Source organism: Vidua macroura, chromosome 3 (assembly GCF_024509145.1).
Source record: "Vidua macroura isolate BioBank_ID:100142 chromosome 3, ASM2450914v1, whole genome shotgun sequence".
Taxonomy (NCBI): Eukaryota; Metazoa; Chordata; class Aves; order Passeriformes; family Viduidae; genus Vidua; species Vidua macroura.
In genome coordinates this window covers 86,225,275-86,246,715 of record NC_071573.1, presented here as the reverse complement: position 1 = coordinate 86,246,715, position 21,441 = coordinate 86,225,275, and the positions used below count along the sequence as shown (strand labels likewise).

Genomic DNA, 21,441 nt, shown 5'->3' with positions numbered 1-21,441 from the left:
GAGAAATTTATTGCTATTCAACTTCATTAATTTAAATTTTGCTTTAAAAAAAGACATTTAAAAGGCTATTTTAGGATTGGTAGAGATAGGTTTATGCAATATATTATTGCAGTAGGAAAATATTTGTAATAGAATGATATGAAAAAAGATCTCCTGGAGAACAAATGAAGTGGCTGAACTGTTCTTTCTGCCTATTTTCCTTGCTAGTCTTTCTTTCCTGCTACTCTGACTTTCCTCTTAAAATCCAGTCTACTTGATTCCACCTAACACATATCTATTGTGCTATGCAGCCTTGAGAATGGTTCCAGTCTTTGTTGCTGAGGTTATTGATAGGGACCTAGAAGCTGGAATTCAAGAAAAAGAAGAAAATTGAGCAAAATATGGCTGGCTGTCAGTTATGACAAAGTCAGGAATTGCCAGTATACTTAGTAGAATAAAATCTTAGAATAAGCAGAATGAAATGCTTCATGCTTACCAACCTAAGAATTTATGGGTAGTCCCACTTATGTTTTACCATCTAATCACCCAAGTTATCAAATTAAAAAGGGGAAATATCATTAGCAATGCAACAATTTTTTTCTTATAAAAAATTCTTAAATGTGACTTATTGTCTTTGTTACCGTATTTGCCATTCCAGTACTCATCTCAGTCCTGAGTTTGCCTTCCTGAGGAGTGAGATGGTGGCAGCAAGTCCTCAGCACTCTGAGGTGCTCAGAGGTGTGGGGGAATGTCACACTTCCCCAGTGGGGCCATTCCAGAGCTGAAACTGGAGCAGGGGAGCCAGCAGTCACTGGCACTGGTGCAGTAGTTAAACCAGTGACAACCAGCTCAGGCCTTGGTGAGGCTGAGCTCTGACACTGATGGGACAGAACACAGCTGGGGGCTTCTGCTGGGAGTAGCAGGGATAATACTTCCTTGTCTATATACTCTCTGCTGGTCCCACAGTACCAGGGAAACCCTGGAGTGATGTTGCCTTTGGAATGAGTTTCCTTTCTCCTAACATTCTCTGAATGTGAATTAATTTTTTTCCTTTTTGCTAATAGACACTTTTTTGTTTTCTGTGGGTTTTTTTTTGTTCGTTTGTTTGTTTTTTTGTTTTTTTTTTTTAACCTGGACATTTCTGGTGATGTTGTGTCCTGGTTTTAGCTGGGACAGAGTTCATTTTATTCTTTTATTCACAGTAGCCAGTATGAAGATGTGGTTTGGATTTGTGCTGGAAACAGGGTTAATAACACAGGGTTGTTTTCATTATTGCCAAGCAGTGCTTGCACAGTGTCAAGGCCTTTTCTGCTCCCTCCCCACCCCACCAGCAAGGGCTGGGAGTGCACAAGGAGCTGGGAGAGGACACAGCCAGGACAGGTGACCCCAACTACCAAAGGAATATTCCATGCCCTACACATGGTGCCATGATCAGTATATAAAGTACATAAAGCAGTGGGAAGAAGGAGGAAGAGGGGGAACATGTGGAGTGACACCATTTATCTCCCCAAGTCACCACTATATATGATGGAGCTCTGCTTTCCTGGGGATGGCTGAACACTGCCCTCCCACAAGAAGCTCAGTTGAAAAGGATTTTTACTGTCACTCTTAGTAAATCCTGACAGTAGATTTACAGCTCTTGGTTCTACCTTTGGCTGTTGTTGCACTGTGTGTACCTCATAACCTATAAATGCCAGCCTGGTACTACTACTGTTCACCACCTTGCAAAGCTGTTTTCCCAGCAACTTATCCTTCGCTTTTGTGAAAGACTCTAAGGCCTCAAGAAGGAAAATACCATTAAAATAAAAAAATATTGAAGATGCATTTCCTATATTTTTGGTTTTAGTCTGTGGTACTGTTTCTATGAATACTATTAGATACCTATACTATCAGATATTTATATTCATAAAGGCATGAAAAACTACCACCTTTCCACCTGTGGTTATTAAAATCACAACTAGAAGATAGATCTAATCTGCAGTGGAAAATAATTGTCTTCAAGATGGGCAGTCTGTCTGCAGTTAGTGGAACAGAAGTGTAAACATACCTTGGTTAATTGGCTAGTAAGTCACACAGGCTAAAGGTTTCCTGGCATGTAGCAGGCTCTGTAATTTTAGCCTGCACAGTGTATAAAAATACACTGCTGAAGGTGGTATTGGTGGTATTGCCAGTGGTACTGGTCTATTAAAACACTGGCAAGTGGCAGAAGGGAACAGAGGATGCATAGATAAGAGAATGACTCTGTGGGTGATTAGATAAGGTAACTTTTACCTCTCACAGTGCCAGTGGATTCATTCTATTCACACATACAGGATTTTTGTCTATTTTTGAGACAGAGCTGTTTAATATCTTTATCCATGGTGTGGGTGAGGGGTTCAAGTGCATGCTCAATAAGAACAAGTGCTATAAGGAGTGACTGTGGGAGCTGGGGGTATTTAGGCTGGAGAAAAGAATTCTCAGGGGTGACCTTAATGTTCTCTACAAGTGTCTGAAAGGAGGTTGTAGGCAGGTGGGAGTCAGGCAGGCAGCCAATGACAGGATGAGAAGAAATGGCCTCAAGCTGTGTGACAGAAGGTTCAAGCTGGACATCAGGAAGAATTTCTTCATTGAGAAGGTGGTCAGTCTTTGGAATCAGTTGTCCAGGGAAGTGGTGAAGTCACTCTCCCTGGAGGCATTCAAGAAACAACTGGACATGGCACTCAGTGCTGTGGTCTCATTGACATGGTGGTGTTCAGACAAAGGTTGGACTTGATGATCTTGGAGGGGTTTTTTAACCTTTATGATTCTGATACAACTCTTGTTGTGTACTTCTGGCCAATCTTACTGCTCAACTTCAGAAAGGCTAATAATTCTTTCTCAATTTCAGAAATGTTAATAACTTCATTTCAGACCACTGTTATAATGTTATTCTTGCTGGAGAATGTTCTTTTCTTGGTAGAAGTAGGCACACCTAATGTTTTGTTTTGTTTTAAAATGAACACTACAAGGTTTCAGTGCTTTTGTTGTATTCCTATGGAATCCAAATGATTTTTATTTTTAATTTTTTAAACCTTATACTTTACATTATTTAACAACATTTCTGGATTTGATGTTTTCTTGTGTCATTTTTAAGACTTATGGTTCAATTTACAGCTGCTGGGATCTTCCATAACTCTCCTGACCAGTCAGTCATTTTTCTCTCAAAACTAAAATTTTCTTATAGATTGCTTATGATTTGGGGTTTGGTTTCTCTAAAGGGAGAGAGAGAAATTTAAATAACGCCTTTCAAAAATATTGAGAGCACATGGATTTGTACAAATCTGTATTACACGTTGAGCTTTCTCAGTGTAGAACTGAAAATGCACCCTCTTGGTTTCAGTCTTCTGTTGCAATGAATTCCTTTAAAATTAGTGGACTTGCTTTTATGGAAATGTGGATGTGCAAGTATTTGTCTGATGAAGAACTTAATTGATGTTATAGGTGTTTAAAATGCATTTATTTTGCTGATTTTAGTGTTACATGTAAGGCATCCTCCTCCACAGCAGTTGCATTACTAAAAAATCAGGTAGAAGATGCTTTTCTATTGAGTCTGATATGACCTGAGTAGTTGTTGACCTCAGAAGTCTGTGGAGTTCTAATTGATCAATTTGTTTTGTAGGGTGAGATGGGTGTGAAAGGACCCGACGGTGTTGCAGGTCTGCCTGGTGAAAAGGTATGTTCGTGTTTGTTGAGTTGTGATTTAATTCATGGGAACTGTTCATTATATCAGTGGCTTCTCTGTAATTGTGTACAGAAATGGGAGGATAGAACATTTTTGTTAGAACCTTAATGTCTTACCTGCACTGCCATGTTTTTGTGGCAGCTGAAAAAGCTGCTGTATTCTCTGCAGATGTGCATGTTTGGTGGGGTTTTTTCCCAAGAAGTGGGGGTTATATATAGAGCTAAAGGAAGCTACTTGTTCCACCTGCTCATTTTGTGGTCTGAGAGCTTAGATAAGAACTCTTGTACACTCAGCAGTCTTCTTGGTAGAGCTTGAGACTCTACCAAGAGTGTCAGAGACACCACTGACTTCTTAATCAAAAATTTGGAATAGCCATGGCTAAGAAGGCATGCCAGCCTACTGGTGTATTCAAGGATAAGTTTCACTTCATTTCAGAATGTTAGTGTGCCAAATAAGACAATTGTATGCTCTTACTGGGTTTGGTGCTGCTTACCTATATTAGAGGAAGTCTATAAGTCTAATATCTAGAATCTTCAGTATAGAGACAAGCTTCATAACACTGAAGAAACAGCTTGTTGTTGTCAGGCTTAAAATCTGTGGGTTTACAGGACACAAAATTATGAATTTATCTTTTATTTTTACTTACTATTTCTGTCTCAGATTGTGATTTTTTAAAAATGTGAGGTAGATGTTAGCAAAGTTAAGAGTAAAAATCAGGGTATTTGTTGCTGATGTTAAGTTACATTGGTAAAAAAATGGAAAGCAGGCTGCAAAGATGTTCAAAGGAATTTGCGACATTAAAGAACTGAATTGCCAAGTGGTATGTAAAACTCAGAGAAAGCAATAGGCAAGTGCAGATGAAGAGGAAAACAAAGGAAGCATTATGCATTTCATGCCAGACTGGACCAGCCATACTGTTCAGGAAGTGATTTGGAATTACAGATCAAGAAAAACATGGACTCACTATTTAGCACTAGTCAAATTACTAGGAAGAGAATAGGGAACAAAGCAAAAGAGTTTTAATATCACCATTTTTAATGTATCGGTCTGTATTATGCTGAAACTTGAACGATGTATACAGTTCTGGTTCTCACATCTCAGTGTGACTCTAATAATACCAGAAAAGATTCAGAGGTGTCAAGAGCGATCAAGAGCACTCTTCCAGTTAAAGTGTGACAATGTGGACTTCAATCTGAAAAAGGCACAATTAAGAAAAAACGTGTAATGTTCTGTTCTCAGTACAGTCCTGAATGGAGCAGAAAATATTAATAGGGATTTCTTTATTTATTTTATTCTTCACTGTGCAAATTAGAGCATCAAACCTATCTGATAGCAGGTTCAAAAAGGATAGAAAGAAAAGATTCTTTCTCATTCTTCTCAGGCTCATTCTTCCTGTTACAATATTACCATTTGAACACTACTACAGAACTTGAAAAGTCTGAAAATGTATTAGAAAATTAGTGAAGTAAAATTCCATTGAGTGTGTCAGTCTGTTTGTACTTCAAGAGGCTGGAATCTGGGAAAGCCACAGGAGGAGTCTTTATGGCTACCCTGTTATACTTTTCTGTATAACAGACTGGAGAAACCTTTGTTTTGATCCAGATAGACAGTGTTTTATTTTACTGTGCTCCTAGATGTGAATTAATGGAAAGAGTTATTGTAAAGCATTGTAGATTGAGATTGATCTAGAATGAAGCTGTGGTTTCCCTTGGCTCTTTCCATAGCTCCTACTCTGATGTTATCTTGCTATAAACTTACCAGGCTATGTTGCTTTTCCAGACCAAGTTATTATTATTACAGTTTCCATGGTTAATATTGTTTGGGTTTTTTTGCTAAGCGCCTTGCAAATTCATTGTCAGGCCAAATCCCAAAGCTCCTGTTAGTTTACATGAAGCTCAACAGTCAGATCTTATTTAATATCCAGACATTGTACTTTTTCTGAATATTACAACTCTTTCAATTCAGCCTATATAAAATACAAATTACAAATGAACTGTGATCTAAAAATGAACTACCATGAAATGCAAAACTGTCAAAGCTTAAAACTTCTAAAATAAATAAAAAAAAAAAAAAAGCCAAGTGTTTTGCACATGCATAGCTAGATGAAGGAACTGAGACCCAGCTATCCAGCTTCTGCTAGCCACAGTGGTCATGTCTGCGTGGAGTATTGCAGTGCTGTGGGCATTGGCTCCTTTCTGGAGCTAGAATGAATATTTTCCTCGTGTTGTGAAAGGTGCTAACGTGTTCTCTCCCAGGTGATGCATCAAGAACTATATACATTTATAGAATCTTTTATTTTTCTGCTCCCCTAAGTATGGTGTTCCGGATGCTAACATTGTACATAGAGTTAAAGATAATGAAGTGGAGGAGCAGCACCAAACCTGTCTGAGTTGAAGAAGCATTTGGACAAAACACCCTCAGGTACAGGGTGGCATTCTTGGAGTGTTCTGTGCAGGGCCAGGAATTGGACTTGAAGATTCTGATTAGTCCCTTGCAACTCAACATATTCCATGATAAAAATGCTCTAAGCACTGTTGTTTGCAAAGGCATCTCCTACATTTCAGGGTGTTGAGGTGCAGACTGTGCAGTGCTAGGAGAGTATTCTGAGGAGTTACTGCTGCATATGTATCTTTTCAAATACTTCAGCACATGTTATCTATTGTTGGAAATGTTAAATTGCTTAGTATGGATTTTCTTATGTTTTTGCACTGTATATTTCTGAGCTTTGTGCAGATGTGCCCCTGTGTCACTAGCTAGAAACAAGAAGGAAAAATAAATTATACTTCTTTTAAAATTTAACTGAAGATTGAGGCTTCAAAGAATAGAGGTGCTCTTGATAATACTCCCAAAACCTATCCACTGCAGTACTCCTTTGCTTATACTTCATTCCCTGGGAAAAGGTTCAGAAGCAATAGATTTTACTCATGTTGTTATACACAAGCAACAATATCAATTCATTTGACCTATTTTAGATGTTTACCTTAGAATGAGATAAACTTGGCTGTTGAAAATCCTATTTCTTTAGATTGATTATCTCAAACATACCTGATATAGTGAGAAACTAAACTTAGAGCAATACTATAAAATGGACTTTATTACTTCAGAGAATCTTAACAGGAGAATCTCCCAGAACAGTGCTTGATGCTCATATCCTTAATTTTCAATATGTGGGTAAATGGTGAGACATCTGTGAGTCTTTATATATGGCCTTGACTTTCAAGGATCTTAAGTGTGAAAATTGTTCAGTCTGTCTTCAAATGTGACACTTTGCCTTCTGTCACTTTCAAGACGTACTGTCACTGACAACATAATTTCTCATTCACTAAATGCTGCAGTGGTTTTGCCACAGTCTGCTGGCTGATAGGTGCACAAGTAAGTGGTGCAGACTTCTAGGAAGCTCTTGCCAATTAAGAGGTTGGATCTGTTGAAGGCTAATACAGAGAACAGAGTTTAAGGCTTGGTGACTCTAGGGTAATATAAGAATAGCCTTAACACCCTAAAGAAACCAGAGGAATGTTCTGGCCATAATTCAGCAGTTTTGTGGATTTTTCTGATGCAGTTCTTGTAAGCTGCCAAAGTAAAAAATGAGGTTTTTATTGACTGGTGGCACACCACAAGATGCCTGTTGTCTTATCTGCCTTTGGGTTAAAAGAGGTCGGCGTCCTGGTGCTTATGACCAATCTAGAGGGTCAAGAATCTACACAGACCCTGCAGAGCCCTACCTCAGGCCCCCAGAGTCACAACACAGTAGATAGTACCATTATATATGTGATTGTCTATTTGATGTCCACCTATCTAGTTCCTTCTCCCCATCCTTTTTCAGGACACTGTCTTAAGAGATTTTTCTTTTAAATAGTAAAACCTACTTGGGGCAACAGGATAAACTCTTGAGATTATCCAAGGAGATAATTCTGAGGTATTTGTTTATAATTCTAAAATAAGAGGGTAGTAGTCTTCCCTTGGAGGGAAATTTGCTTCCTCTGTAGACTATCAGAAGAGATGGAATACAGTGGCACGATCCCTTTCCTACAATCAGGACTGCTTTTTAGCTCAGCCTTCTAGGCACTCTTCTTCAATGTATCTGTCAAACTATGATACAAGAACAACTGGAAGTTGTGGTTAAGCAGAATCCCTATATATATGAGACCTTAGGCTCTGTCCTTTTGGCAATGTTCAGCAAAGGCTATGAGTACAGAAGAAATGTGTTGAAGAAGCACCGTGTTAGCCTACTTTTTGGTGATCAGCAAGTGAAACTGCCTCTGGATACACTTCTGAAGCCATTTAGTGTAATGGGATTGTAGCCAGAGTGCTAGTTATGGCATGAGAAATTAAATCTGTCCCTGAAGTGGAGGTCTGAGGTGACTGGACTGCTTTAAGATATAATATGACAGTCACCTATCTGCTCCAGAAATCAACCAATCCTGATCTAGCAGTTAGACTCATTATGGCAACAAAAACTGATTGCTCAGCCATTAGGAATGGCCTTTACCTATCACTGCTGTGGGTCACATCACAGGCGTAACCTGAGCAAGGTCAATGCATCGCTGTAAAGTATTTCTGTTTTAAAAAGTTTAATGATTTTCCTAGTGTTCCTGTACTACTGCAATGGAGAGACAACATTTCTGTTGGTGTGACCCACAGGCTTCTCCCTAACTGAAGTCATAATGTCATCTTCCATATAGGTTGAATGTGTGCAGGTCCTTTCCATAGCACCCACTGGTGGATTGTTACAGACCTCCATGACATGTGTTTTGTGTTGGGTCTCTGCACAAAATATATCATGTGATGGATCCTTCCACTACTTACAGGGGGCTTATAAAACAAAAAAAAAAGAGAGAGCTACCTTTTCCAAGGGCAGATAATGATAGGACAAGGGGGGATGGTTTTAAACTGAAATATGAGAGCTCTAGATAACATGTCAGGAAGAAATTCTTTACTCAGAGGGTGGTGAGGCACTGGAACAGGTTGCCCAGAGAAGCTGTAAATGCCCCATTCCTGGAAGTGTTCAAGGTCAGGTTGCATGGGGTCCTGAGCAACCTGGTCTAATGGGTGGCATCCCTGCCCATGGCAGAGGGGTAGGAACTAGATGATTTTCAAGATCTGTTTCAACCCAAGCCTTTCTATGATTCTGTGATCCTCCCAATATGGTGTATTTCCAGGCTTTCCACACAATCTGACAGCACTTTGAACCATGATTAGAAGATGAAGTCTTCAAGCCTTAAAAATGTGTTAGACATTTTCTGAGGATAAGGGGGAAAAAAAATTCCACCAAGCACCCAATCCCAGTGTTCTCACTTACAGGAAGCTCATTTTTTACTTTCCTTCGTAGCTTTTTGTAAACTTGAACAAGCTGGGTTTAATTTTCCTCTCTATAGTTGAGAATTTCTTTTTCCTGCACTTCTTGTGACACTGATCCAAATAAATTAAATCCTTTTCTTCTCTTTGCTTCTGGCTAAAATAATGCCATGGCAACGAAGCTCCAAATTGAAAGTTTATTTAAGTTCTGGATGCTAAGTGATGGAGTCCTGTTTGGGTTACAGGGTTATTTTTTGCTGGTCTGTGATGCCTTGACAGTCGTGGTGAATTTCTCAAGCATTTTGGCATAGCATTTTAGGGCGTAGACAATCTCTGTGTACTTAAACTTTAGCAGGAGAGTTCCTGGTTCTGAGAGATTAGCTGCTACCTGTGGCAGGTATTTTGTTACAAAGTATTAATCCTTTTGGGAAGTTGGGGACCTTATGGTTCCCTCCAAGTACCTGAGAGGAGATTGTAGTGAGTGTAGGTTTCTTCTCCCAGGTAACAAGTGACAGGATAAGAGGAAATGGCCTCAAGTCACGCATGGGGATGTTCAGATTTCATATTAGGAAAAACTTTTCACCAGAAGGGTGATCAGGCATTGGAATAGGCTGTCCAGGGAAACGGTTTGAGACAACATCCCTCTGTGTTCAAAAAATGTGGCATTTGGTGACATGGTTTAGTGGTGGAGATATCAATGTTAGGTTAATGGTTGGACTCAATCCTAGAGGTCCTGTGGCTTACGTGTGTTATGAGTCCTGCTAGCCAGAAATGCCTTATGCTTCTGAGAATGTGCTGATGGCAGTAAGGCTCAAAGGACTCAATTTTTTTCTGATTTTTCTATTATAAAAATATTTTTCTTCTTTATTAATGACTACATTCTGAAAAGTGAAATTGATGTAGGCAGTAAAATAATTCAGAAAATTCAGATTTACCGAATTAAACTGGATTTGTCCATTCTCCTTTATCCAAACCTCTAAAGTAATTGCTTCCTCATGGTACAATTAATAGTGATGGAGACTACAAGCTCCACTTTGTGAAATACTTGTGACAACATTCACTTTGAATATTTGACTTTCAAATGGCTTAACTTTTTTGTTTTAATTTTTCACATAGATTTTTTGCAATCTAGATTATGAACACTATTCCTAAAATATTAAATACATTGAGTAAGCTTTTTAGAATAGCTGGTCTTGCATGTAAGCTTGAAGCAATGAGATATTCAATGGTGTGCATTTGCTACTACACTTTATAGATCCTCCTGCAGTATATTAATAAAATAGTTTAGACTAAAAAGAGAAAGAAATGCTTATGTAAATAAAAAAGTGTTTATTTCTGCACAACTTAGATTTATATTCAGTATATTTACCAAATTACACTGGGTTTGTCCATTCCCCTTTATCCAAACCTCTATAGTAGTTGCTTTCTCATGATTCATAGTATAAAATTCACAGTATACAACTCACAGTGACAGAGATCGTGTAAAATCACATGTAAAATGTGATGGAGATCAAAGACAGACCAGAGAAAAAAACAAGTGTACATTTCAAGAGCTCTACCAACTGTATGAGTGCTATTTGTACTTCGAGTATTGAAAATGAGATTTACATGAAATGTTTTTTGCATGAAACTGTTCAGAAGGTATCTGTAAAAGGATTAGTCCTTTTTTTTCAAGCACATGTATTTGTGATGATGAGCCAACAAAATGTACATGAAATCACATATTTTGTGAGCTAGGAGATAATAGTACTGGTATAAATAAAGCTGCTTGTAGTGTTGTTTTTCTTAATTTAACTGTGTCCTATGGTTATCTGGAACTTCAGTTTTCTCAAGTCCAATATCACTGTGCTGTCTTCAGTTTTAGCTGACTTGGAAACCAAACACTGATGATTTCAGTTTTGATAAATTTGATTATCCTTTTGAAGTAGGGTTCTCTTTTTATTTGGAAGAGGTAAGGAAATAATTAGTAAAAGGCTACACAAAATGTGATATAGATACCTTTTGTGGTATAAATGCTATCAAGATAGCTTCCTGAACAGTCCACTTTGCATTGCCTGGTGGGAAGAGTTCTCCTTTCCCGTAGTGGTACTTGAGAAAATGAGTTTGAAAACAGCTGTATTATAAGATTTTTTTTTTCAATATAAAACATGGCTTAGAAATGTCCAGTACTTTGTTTTCCAATATGATTTAATTCATATACATGAACTGAAAATTTTGAGAGAAAAAAACAACATAATTCCATGCTACTGTAGCATGTGACTTCAAATTGATTGCTTTCAGAGATGTTTTTAATACACATCTCAGTACTGAGTTACTAAAGGGTCAGGGTTTCAGGGCCAGCTGCATCACGAAATCCACAACTGGAAACTTGTTAAATGTACATCCAAATCAAAACATCATCATGAACATCCTTGTAACCATTGATCTGCTTTGCCCATTGCTCCAGCTATACCATGTAAACTCTAGAATTTTCCAGGGCTTATTTGACTTTCAGAAGAGCCATGGATATTTGGACTGTTGTGCCAGTTCAGCATATGCTTCTGGAGCATTAATCACTCATGTAAGTGTACGAATCTGAGGAGACATTGGTGTTGAGTTTTCAGTCTTTTCCTTGCAGCTGTCTTGAAAGATCTCTGGACATATTGCCTTCCACATTTCATGTCCTGTACAGATCCTTGACAGGGATCAGGGTATTTCCAAAGTAACTCATCAGCGTCTTTGAGAAAACTTGCAAAATGCATGTGGAGCACTGGATAGGTACTGCTTAAAGCCATCTTACTCAGTTTATCTGTCTTTTATTCAGTGCCATCCAATTTATGAGCTCCCATCACTGCTAATCAGTTATATTTCAATATTCTGAGATCATGTATGGACATAAATTGTGTTAGTTATACAACTTTTGAAAAATATTTGTGCTGCTTTGCTCTGGAGTCTCTAACAGAAACAAAATAACATAATCAGTAACATAGGAGAAATATTTGACATCAGAAATCTTTTCAAAGAGAGTTGTGAGCTGTAAGAATTTCTAACGATTAGAAACTTTATTACCACTAAGTTTAAAGCTTTGAGCTTGGGAATTGCTGGTGATGGCTGGTAAATCAGGCAATTGGATGCCATCTATTGCAGCAACAAATTCTACAAGTTTTGTATTCTTTTTGTGTTTTCAATGATATCTTAGTGTAAAATTAGTATACATCTCATTTTAAGAGATGGATGCATGTGAAAATAGTAGGTCTCAATAGATTTGTGATACATTGATATGCTTAAAAATAAAAACAAATTATCTTACTTGGAAAATGCACTTTAGAACATTATGTTTTCCAAAATTTGTTTCATTGCTTCAGCATGTATGGTTCTTGCCTGCTTGCTCTTGCTCTCTCCTTAGCATTACAAGAAAGTGTTTTGAATAGCCTTTGATCATAAATTTGATTCCAGAGAGCTGTCTGCTGTGCTGACTTATTTTTGCCTTATTAGGTGATTTTTGCAGTTCACAACTCCAGGAACTGTTGAGCTCCCCGGTTTTTCAATTCCTAAAGCTAAACGACAGCAGTTCAGTTCAGTTCTCAAGAGAAAGCTCTGTGGAATCAAATTACCTGGCGTGCAGTGACACTGCTTGGGTGTTATTTCCATTCTGGAGGGAATGATGCTGGCAACTGCTGTAGGTGTTGGTGAGCAAAGGCTTCATTTTTTAATTAAAGAATCATTGCTTTTTGAGGGAAAGGAAATATGCTTCAGTCCCATCTGAGGAAAGTTACAGCATTGTCTTCTGTGCTCTCATGGGTTCCCTCAAAATCAGATTAGTATGTCTCAGTAGAACAGAAGTACAAATGTGATTTTGGAGCCAGACATTTCTTGTATTGCTTGGCATCAAAGCTGTGTTCTCCTGCAGGCGAGTGACGCTGGTGAGATAAGAGTGGGAGGTATATATACCCTCTGGGATTTGCATTGCAACTCCAATAACCAGCAGAGCATGGCTCGTCCTGGGGGCCTGGAGTGCAGCAGCTGCCTTTGTGATGTGATCTGAGGTGTGGCCAAAGCAACCAAAGGTCACCATTCATTTTTGAGGGCTCTGGGATACAGGGAGCAAATCAGAGTGTGGCATAGTGCCATTCAGGGCAGGTCTTTGTTAGCCCCTTATGTAACGTGGAAGTAAAACATAATGCAGTTGTTAAATAATGCAGTCATTAAATGCAGCCCTTTGTTCCTTAATCAGAGTCATGAATACTCTAGCTGTGAGTCTGCTTGGCTCTGGGGTTCTTAACTGTGTTTGAAAAGCTTCAGTCAGGACCTTATAGAGCTTGAAAGGGCAGGGGGAGGCTTGAGGATCCTTCTTCAATTGTTCATAAATTGTATTTATTGAATTCTTTCTGGGAGGTTTCTGTGGCACATAGATTTTAATCTTGTATGTTTTTTCCTCCTCATTTTTTGAGGGCTAGAGACTGTAGGTTTTGAAACTGATATTCTGAATTTTCCACATCTCATCAGAATGCAGAGCTTAAAGTACCCATTATTGCACTGTAAAAGTTGGCAGCAGTGTGTTGCAGGAAATGGGCTAACTGGGGAGGAAGGAACTTTCTCACTGTACTGCCACATTGTACATCTTGTCTGACACATTTTGCTTAGTTTTGTTTGTCTTCTTTTATGGCACTAGGTATTGAACTTCACAGAATATTAGATTTTTTTATCTGATGAATCATTGATTTATATTAGGATAATTATTTTATTGTGTTATTGTTAAGTTCATTTAAATTATATATAAGAGATAAGAGTATTTTCTGCCTGGATAATAACTCCTATTATGAGAAGCACATTAGATTTAAAAAAAAAATCTTCGTTTCATACAGTAAAAAACTTATACATAGTACAAATTATAGAGAGGTTGTAGATAATATTGTTGGCTGCTGTGACTTGTGGCCTGTTAAATCTCCTTTGCCCTTTTTTTAGTAGGTGAGTTATATTATTTAAATAAATACAGCTCATATGTACATTTTTAATGTCAATGAATATATTTCTTGCCCCTAAACACACTAAAATTGTAGCACAGTTTTTATATTCCAAATTCAATGTAATTTGCTTTTTTAAATTCACAGATACCAAATTGTTGGAAATAAAGATTCTGTTTTATGAGTGTAGTAAAATCATTCACAGGTATTGCAAACCAGAATGTATTTTTGGTTTTTTAGTTCTCACTGCCAGCCCATATTTATAAACACCTAAGATCCATACTGCATGTTTCAAGTCTGAACCAATTAAATTAATGTGACACGCTGAGACTGGGCCAAGTCTTGTCTAATCAGCAGTCAGCACTGTTTCTCTGGCATGAGGCTCCCAAAAATAGAAACACAAGAAGTCAAACAAGTAAGTGGAAGGGCACTAAAAGAAAAAGTGCTGCTAATTCCACTGTTGACTTTTTGTCTAATGGATTCTTGTTCCCAGGCCACACTAAGTAAAGCAACTGGCACGGGGTGTGCTCCTGCAGATGGCTCAGCAGTGACACACGTGGCCCAGCTGGGTGACAGGTGTTTGATTTGTGTTTAACAAGTACCTCACACAAGACAGATTTTTTTTTTTTTGCAGATACTGAGAAGCTAGTCAGATAATGCTTTTTCTTCAGAATTAACACCCCTTTCACTTTGCTCCTTTTCTATTGTGAATGACAGTTCTTCTGATTGTCTCACACACATGAAAATAACATAATGTTACTTTGAAGTAAGACTCTAAACAGGAGAAATTAATTCATAATTAACTTTTTTAAAATAGTTGTAATCTGTTACCTTTACACATGGAAGATGCACAGCTTATTATTTGTAGCTATTGACAATAGTACCTCAAGAAATAACGATTTAGCTGTCCACCTCGCAAAATGAAAATTCACTTTAAAAGTATGAATAGAAGGAGAGTGCCAAGCTTCTGGGCTGTGGCCATATACTCTGTGTTGGTGTGTTGTCCCATAACATGACAAGGTTTTGGGACTTTTTCAGACAGAGTAGCACAAACCTGGAGTAAAATTCCCTGTCCAGTGGAGCATACAGTATTGATAGAGGTACACCCAAGGCCACAAGGGAAGAGCAAAGGTGGGAAACTGTTTAACAGATGGGAATTGTCTACAATGTGGACAATGCTATTCCTTAATGAATTTCTGAACCTTTATTGTAAGCTGCATTACTGCACATTGCATAATTGGAGAGATAATGTCTCAGTGGCAGTCTGGGGGGGTGGGAAGGGATTGGCTTTGTTTTAATGAGAAGAAGGCATTTGTTAGTCAGTGCTATGATAGCTCTGGTAGCAAAGGCAGCAATGAAAATAGAAGAGTAGCAGGATGTTTTTGCCAATCATCTTTGATTAATGGGAACCTAAGCAGGTAAGATATGCAATGTCAGAGTGGCTGTGGCCAGTTTGTCTTCCCCATCCCATTTCTCCATACTTTGGTCTGAATATTTTTGTCTTCTGGTATCAAATCTGTGAGTTGGAAAAAGGTAAGACTTCAGGATCTATTAAGAAAAATGTGTGACTCTCTGTGGTGACAGGGTTATACTGCCAGTGCAGTCAAATAGCCAGAAGAAATACCACCCTCTAGAATACATTGTACTGGCAATACTTCTGCTGAACCACAGAAGAATGAGAAAGGAATGCAGCTGGAGAAATGGATGTCAGAGTAGTGTTGATTCTCTAAATAAACATTAGGCTTTAATGAGAGGATGGTTAAAAAATCATGCAAAAACTTGTGTCCCTCAGATAGTGGACAGATTACTTTCTGTCAGGCATCCCAGATGTAGTATGCAAAGTAGGCTAATAAGCCTCAAAGAGGTTAAGAATAGGGAAAATTACAATGCTACTAGGCTGAGATGTCATCATTACCCACAGAGGTGGTCAGAATTTGTGGAAATTGAGACTTGCCTTTAAGCTCCAGGGCTCCTGTGCTGACAGTAGATCTGCTGATCCCAGATTCCCAGGTTAGTCTAGGTGAGTTTGAGCACTAGATATGTGGTTGGTATATCCTCTTAATCTGTCTCCAAAACACAGTAAATGTCAAAAGCACTGTTTAGGAAGTGAGGAGAGACATTTCCAGGAAAAGCCTTAAAAATCTATGTGTAAGTGGAGACCTGGAAATTGTACTTTGAACTGCTTTATTTATCAGTGGTTGAAAACAGATTTGCAGCTATAAGCACACTAACAATATGGCATTTCAGGAAAAGTACTGATGTGACTTAGTTCTTAGAAATTTCAGTCTATATGCAGTTCTATTTGTTTCTGATTTGGCCTAAATGATTAGTTTTTCTACTGCTTTTTTGCATTTCATATCTGTGTGGTTAAACATTGAAGTTAGTATTTAATGGTATGTGGGTCTGACTTTTTTAGCATAAACTTACATTTATACCAGCTGAGAATCTGCCTCCTGAATCTTCAGATTATGGAACTGGATACTCATGATGATGATGATGATGATGATAATGATAATAGTTCTCTTAGAAAGAATAGCTTCTGAGATGTAAGAGGTTGACCAATGCTGTTTACATTCCTAATATAAACCTGGGGTTCCAACGATTATGTTGAGTATAATAGTCATTTTTTGAAAGATCTCAGCAATGTGTTCATATTGAATAATACTTTTTAACATACATTTAGCATTATTACATTTCAAAATTATTTGAGCAAGGCCAATTAGATGACTTTCCAGTTCTGTTGAAACTTTAATAGGATTTGGATTTGCTTTAACACTATGTTATGGTTGGATTAGCAGTAAATTAATAGATGGTGTGTAGGTCAGGCAATTTTCCTTTTGACAGAGCTGCTGTAAGGGAAAAAACATAGTTGCAGTAAACTATCAGTTGTCCATCAGTATAATATTGCTTCAAACTTTTTTAAACTGTATTGCTTCAGATAATGGAAGTATTCAACTGGCTAGACTTAATTTTTAAACTGTTCATCTATAAGAACTTTTAAATCTTTGAGAATTTTTTTCAGGCAGAAGCCTATTTGCATGTTCTCACTATTCTACGGGAAATGTTCTTGTGAATTTTATTTGCTTTTTCTTAATGTTCTGTGTATGATGTTGTAGGTCAAATGAACTGGATTGTTATCCTGCCCATGTTTAATTTGTGTCTGCACTGTATTTTTAAGTTGTCACCTCTTCAAGGACATGCAATAGTAGTGAATACCACTAGCAATTGCCAAAGGCAGAAAGAAGACCTGCTGATACTTTTTTGATGGCACAGAAACCAGTCTTTGACATATGTCCCAAATACTTCAGTCTGTTTATTACTGAAGAATAAAAGGGGGGAAAAAAGGCAGCATACCTGGCTATAGTTGTACATGTCAATAAATGGAGTGATCCTTTCATGTTTGGTTTTTCAGAACAACTTCTCTGTCTTCTTCTTTTGGGTGGAAATAATCCGTGGGGGAAAATATAGGAACAAACTTTTTACTTATGTACTTTATGTATGAAAATATGTTTTATGTATTTGATTATAGACATGCTTTATGTATTTGAATATAGATATTGTGTGATTTGCATAGTTTTTGAGACATGCTCATAGCAAAAAAAGGAAACAATGCCAACTAAAGAGAGCACAGTCTGGAGTAAGGACCCCTGTGGCAATGTTCTCTGATGCTCTGAGGCTGCCTACAACTGATTCTTTAGTCTGAATATAAAGCATCAAAACCTTGATTTTCAAGTGTCATTGAATTTTGGGTATATTAACACCCAATTGACTGAATGAATAGGCAAGCTGGTCTTGTCCCAAAGATGGGTAACAGGAAGTGATGGGAATGAGGAAGATTGGTGCCTTCTGAACTCAGTCGATGTTATAATATGCAAATAAGATCAGGAGGGTTATTGCCATTTGCCTTTCTCTTGAGCAGTTACTTAACATGAGCCCTCTGACATGCCCTGACCCCCTTGGCCAAACTATCTGCTCCACTGGGGCTGCTGTGGAAGCAGGACAGAGCAAAGGAAATGAACTATTTACCTGTCACAAGCCCTTTTTCATCAGGTTATTTTAAGGGAGGATCTTATTCTTGCTCACACGGATCAAGTTTGCAACAAGAACTCAGGAAGTGCTGGTAGCTCAGCAGTAACCAAGAGGGAATGAAAGGCTTGGTAGGTGCAGTGAAGCCAAAATGTCATAATGTTCAGCAGAAACTTCTTGACATGACTAATCCAGGAAATTCATGGAGCAAGTTTTAATAAATATATTTTGAATACATTTTTACATAACTAATAGTCTATTGGGTGATCCTAACCATTAACATGAGCCTGTTTAAATAAACAAGGAAATATTCCAGTAGGCTAAGAAAGGTGTCATATAATGGACTATAATTGGTGTGGGATTTTTATCTGTTGAAGGCAAAGCTCTGCCCCTGCTGGTGGCTCTGCACCGGCTGGGTACGTGCTCCACGGGGGAGGATGCTGCTCAAGCCCACTGACAGTAAATTGTTGAACATTCCGCTCCATTTCTGCAATGCTAAAAATAGTTGTCCTCATTTTAAAACACCAGGCTATTAGATTATTCCAAGGGTCTGGCATACTTAGACTAATGGAAGGCACATATCCATAAATTATCAAAACACTAAGTAGTGTTTGACCGTGCTGATTTTGCTTCTATTAAGATGAGTTTTCTTGCTAGTAACCCTGGAGTATCAAGCCTATTTAGTAAATCAAGCTACTGGCAGTGCCTCAGTAAGTTTAAAAATAAAAATGTTTGGTTTTCAGATCGAGAATGGAGAAGCATTTGACTGCTTCTTGGTGGCTTTTTTGGGTTTCTTTTTTGTTTGTTTTTAATTTCATAGAACCATGTCTGAAAAATGCTTAAAGTATTTTACAGTAATTGTTTCTCTTTCCCAGCCTTGAAGAGAATCTCATGAAGTTCCAGCATGTTTGCCATTATAAATCTTGTCAGTGCCTAAAATAGTCCAAATAGCAAAATGCATTCCAAGTGATTGATGAAAGTTTCTTTCAACACTTGGTTTTTTTGGTTCCTTTTCTTTTGCCTTTTTTTTTTTTTTTTTTGTGTGTGTTTAGATAATGTGACTCCTAATTAATTTTTTGCTCCAATATTATTTCACAGTATAGGTAACAATGCTCCTGATAAAGTTCATACACTTGTATGTTAAGACAGCCACTCTTTTATTCTTTTCAATTTTTTAATGTGAAAGTCCTTTATTTGAAACAGGAAATAGCTAAATGTGGAAATCAAGGTATACACACTGATGTAAATCCATTCTAAGAATGTTGTTATATACACACATACAAAGCATCTTATTCTACCTTCAAAATTCTTCTCTAATTTTATAAGCTGTTGCAGTGCAATTATAAACTGAAAAACTCAATAAATTATATTAAGGACCATGTACATTACACGTTTCCAAAAGAGTTAAAGCAATCACAACATCAATCATTTTAGATTTAATAAGAATCAATGCTGATGGTATTGATGTAAAAGTGTATTTTTGCATTGTTGTGTTAAAGAAATAGTAATCCATAGAGCAAGACAAAAGACCTATGGCTTGTCTTCATTAAAAAACCTGTGATTGTGTTTTGGGGATGTTTTTCTAGTTTACAGTGATCCAATATAGCAGGGAAGATGAAATTTTATTATCTGGTAGCAGAATATGAAGAATTTTTCACAATCCATCCTGTACACCCGGAGAAAATGAAGGGCTAATGATTACTTGTAATGAGTAATTAGAGTTTTTCCCCAGTACGCTACTATGTATTGTTACAGACAGGAGCTGGAAAGAAGAAGTTGGAAACTGTACCATAAGTGGTACCATACATAAATACCATTTTAGCAAGCTATTTTAAAATTTATTTTAATTATTGTATGCCATGAGGGCTTTGTATTTATTTGCTTAATTATTTGCATCGTTCTGATGAATAATCATTCTTTTATTGGCTCTTTCTGTTTTTAAGAGAGCCTGGAGTTTTTCTTTTGTCTTTGTTCTTTTTGTGTCTGTGAGGCATTTGTCTCCTACTTGGCTTGGAATCAAGCAAGGGAACTTTCAAATCTTTCTTTTGTTGGTGAATTTTGGCGTGGACAGAAAACTCAGCTGGGTGGTGTACAAGTTACTAGGGCCAACTTCTGTGAAGGACCTCAGATCTATGAATGGAATGGAGAAAGGATTTCATTTTAGATTCTTTTAATAAGACTTCTAAGCTGCTATTAGAAGCCATATGAGCAGAAATGAATTCTACCAGAATTCAGCTCAGTAACTGTAGTTTAATTATGACAAAAAATTAATGTATTCATGGTGGCATATTTCATGAATCTGTAAATGGAGGGTGGTTCTTAGCTTTGAGTGGCAGAGCCAGGTTCTCACTAGGTCTGTAATTATTTAGTACACTTTACTAAGAAAGAATGGAAAATGAAATTATTGCAATTTTTAATATTTTAATTCCAAATGAGATATTACTAGGCTTTTAACTATATATTTTCCTTGTAAAGCTATATATTAAATGCAGAATTGAATTGTATAGCCCTCAACTCAAAGTTCTTGATTTATGGTTTTCTTTTGTTCAAATACTCCTTATTCAAGTATTGAGGAGGAAGTTTGTGTTGCTCAGCTTGAATAGTTACCTTTTATAAAACATTTTTGATTAACAAGGTGTTTGGTTTTGCTTATGCTCAGTTTCTGTACGTAGCATTTAAGCATTTGTTCCCTGAATGGAATTTGCAAATTCAAATCAGATCCTTAATTTTCATGGTCAGTGTAAAGGTCATTTGGGAGCCAGGGGTGACAGTCAAATGTACAGATGACTTTGCTTTTTTTTTTAAAATGTCCGTTAGAGGGCACAGTAAATTAACAGCCCATATAAAACATTCACTTGGGAAGTAGGGCAAACCTGCCTGGTTGCAGAGGATCAAAATTTGCCTTTCTTCCTGCTGAGTAAGTTGGGCACTTGGAGAAGAAGGAAAGATCTGAAATGGCTCTTTGAGCAGAGCCTAGAAACCAGCAGTCAGCCTTGTGCTTACAGCTCCCTGTTGGACCTAGTGGTTTAAGGGTAGATCCCAGTGTGCTCGAGTGCCTGAGAGGTACTGGGCAGACAGTGGAAGCTGTGGTACACTTTTTGGGGTTTTTGCACACAAATGCCTTCTGGACTGTCTTCTTCAGAATTTGGCCTGAAATGAAGCTTGAGAAAGCTTTTCATGTGATCAGAATTCTCTAAATTTTGTTGTCCAGTTGTCTGAAGCAACCTATGGCTGTATCTGCTACAGAATTAGAATTAGATAATGTGTATTATTAATGGCCTATTATTTTGAAAGTGAAAGACATATTAACCAAATACAAGATAGGAGACATAAATAACCCTAGAAATTAATTCAGCTATTCCATAGAAAAGGAATGAGAAGCAATACATGTCCAGATGCCTTTTTCTCTTAATTTAGCTCAGTCATGAGTTAGGCCTTTAAAATGATGTCTGTGTACAGCTTGTTTCAGGGAAAAACTCTGGCTTAGTAGGTGCTCCT

The 21,441-nt window shown here is 37.6% G+C and overlaps 1 protein-coding gene across 1 annotated transcript in view; it reads left to right on the top strand.

Annotated features, from left to right (window-relative positions):
* COL19A1 (collagen type XIX alpha 1 chain) overlaps positions 1 to 21,441 on the top strand; it is a 173,201-nt gene that overhangs the window by 40,006 nt on the left and 111,754 nt on the right. The window contains exon 10 of the mRNA XM_053973303.1: positions 3,617 to 3,670. Within this exon, the coding sequence (XP_053829278.1) occupies positions 3,617 to 3,670 (54 nt within the window). The remainder of the gene's footprint in view (positions 1 to 3,616; positions 3,671 to 21,441) is intronic.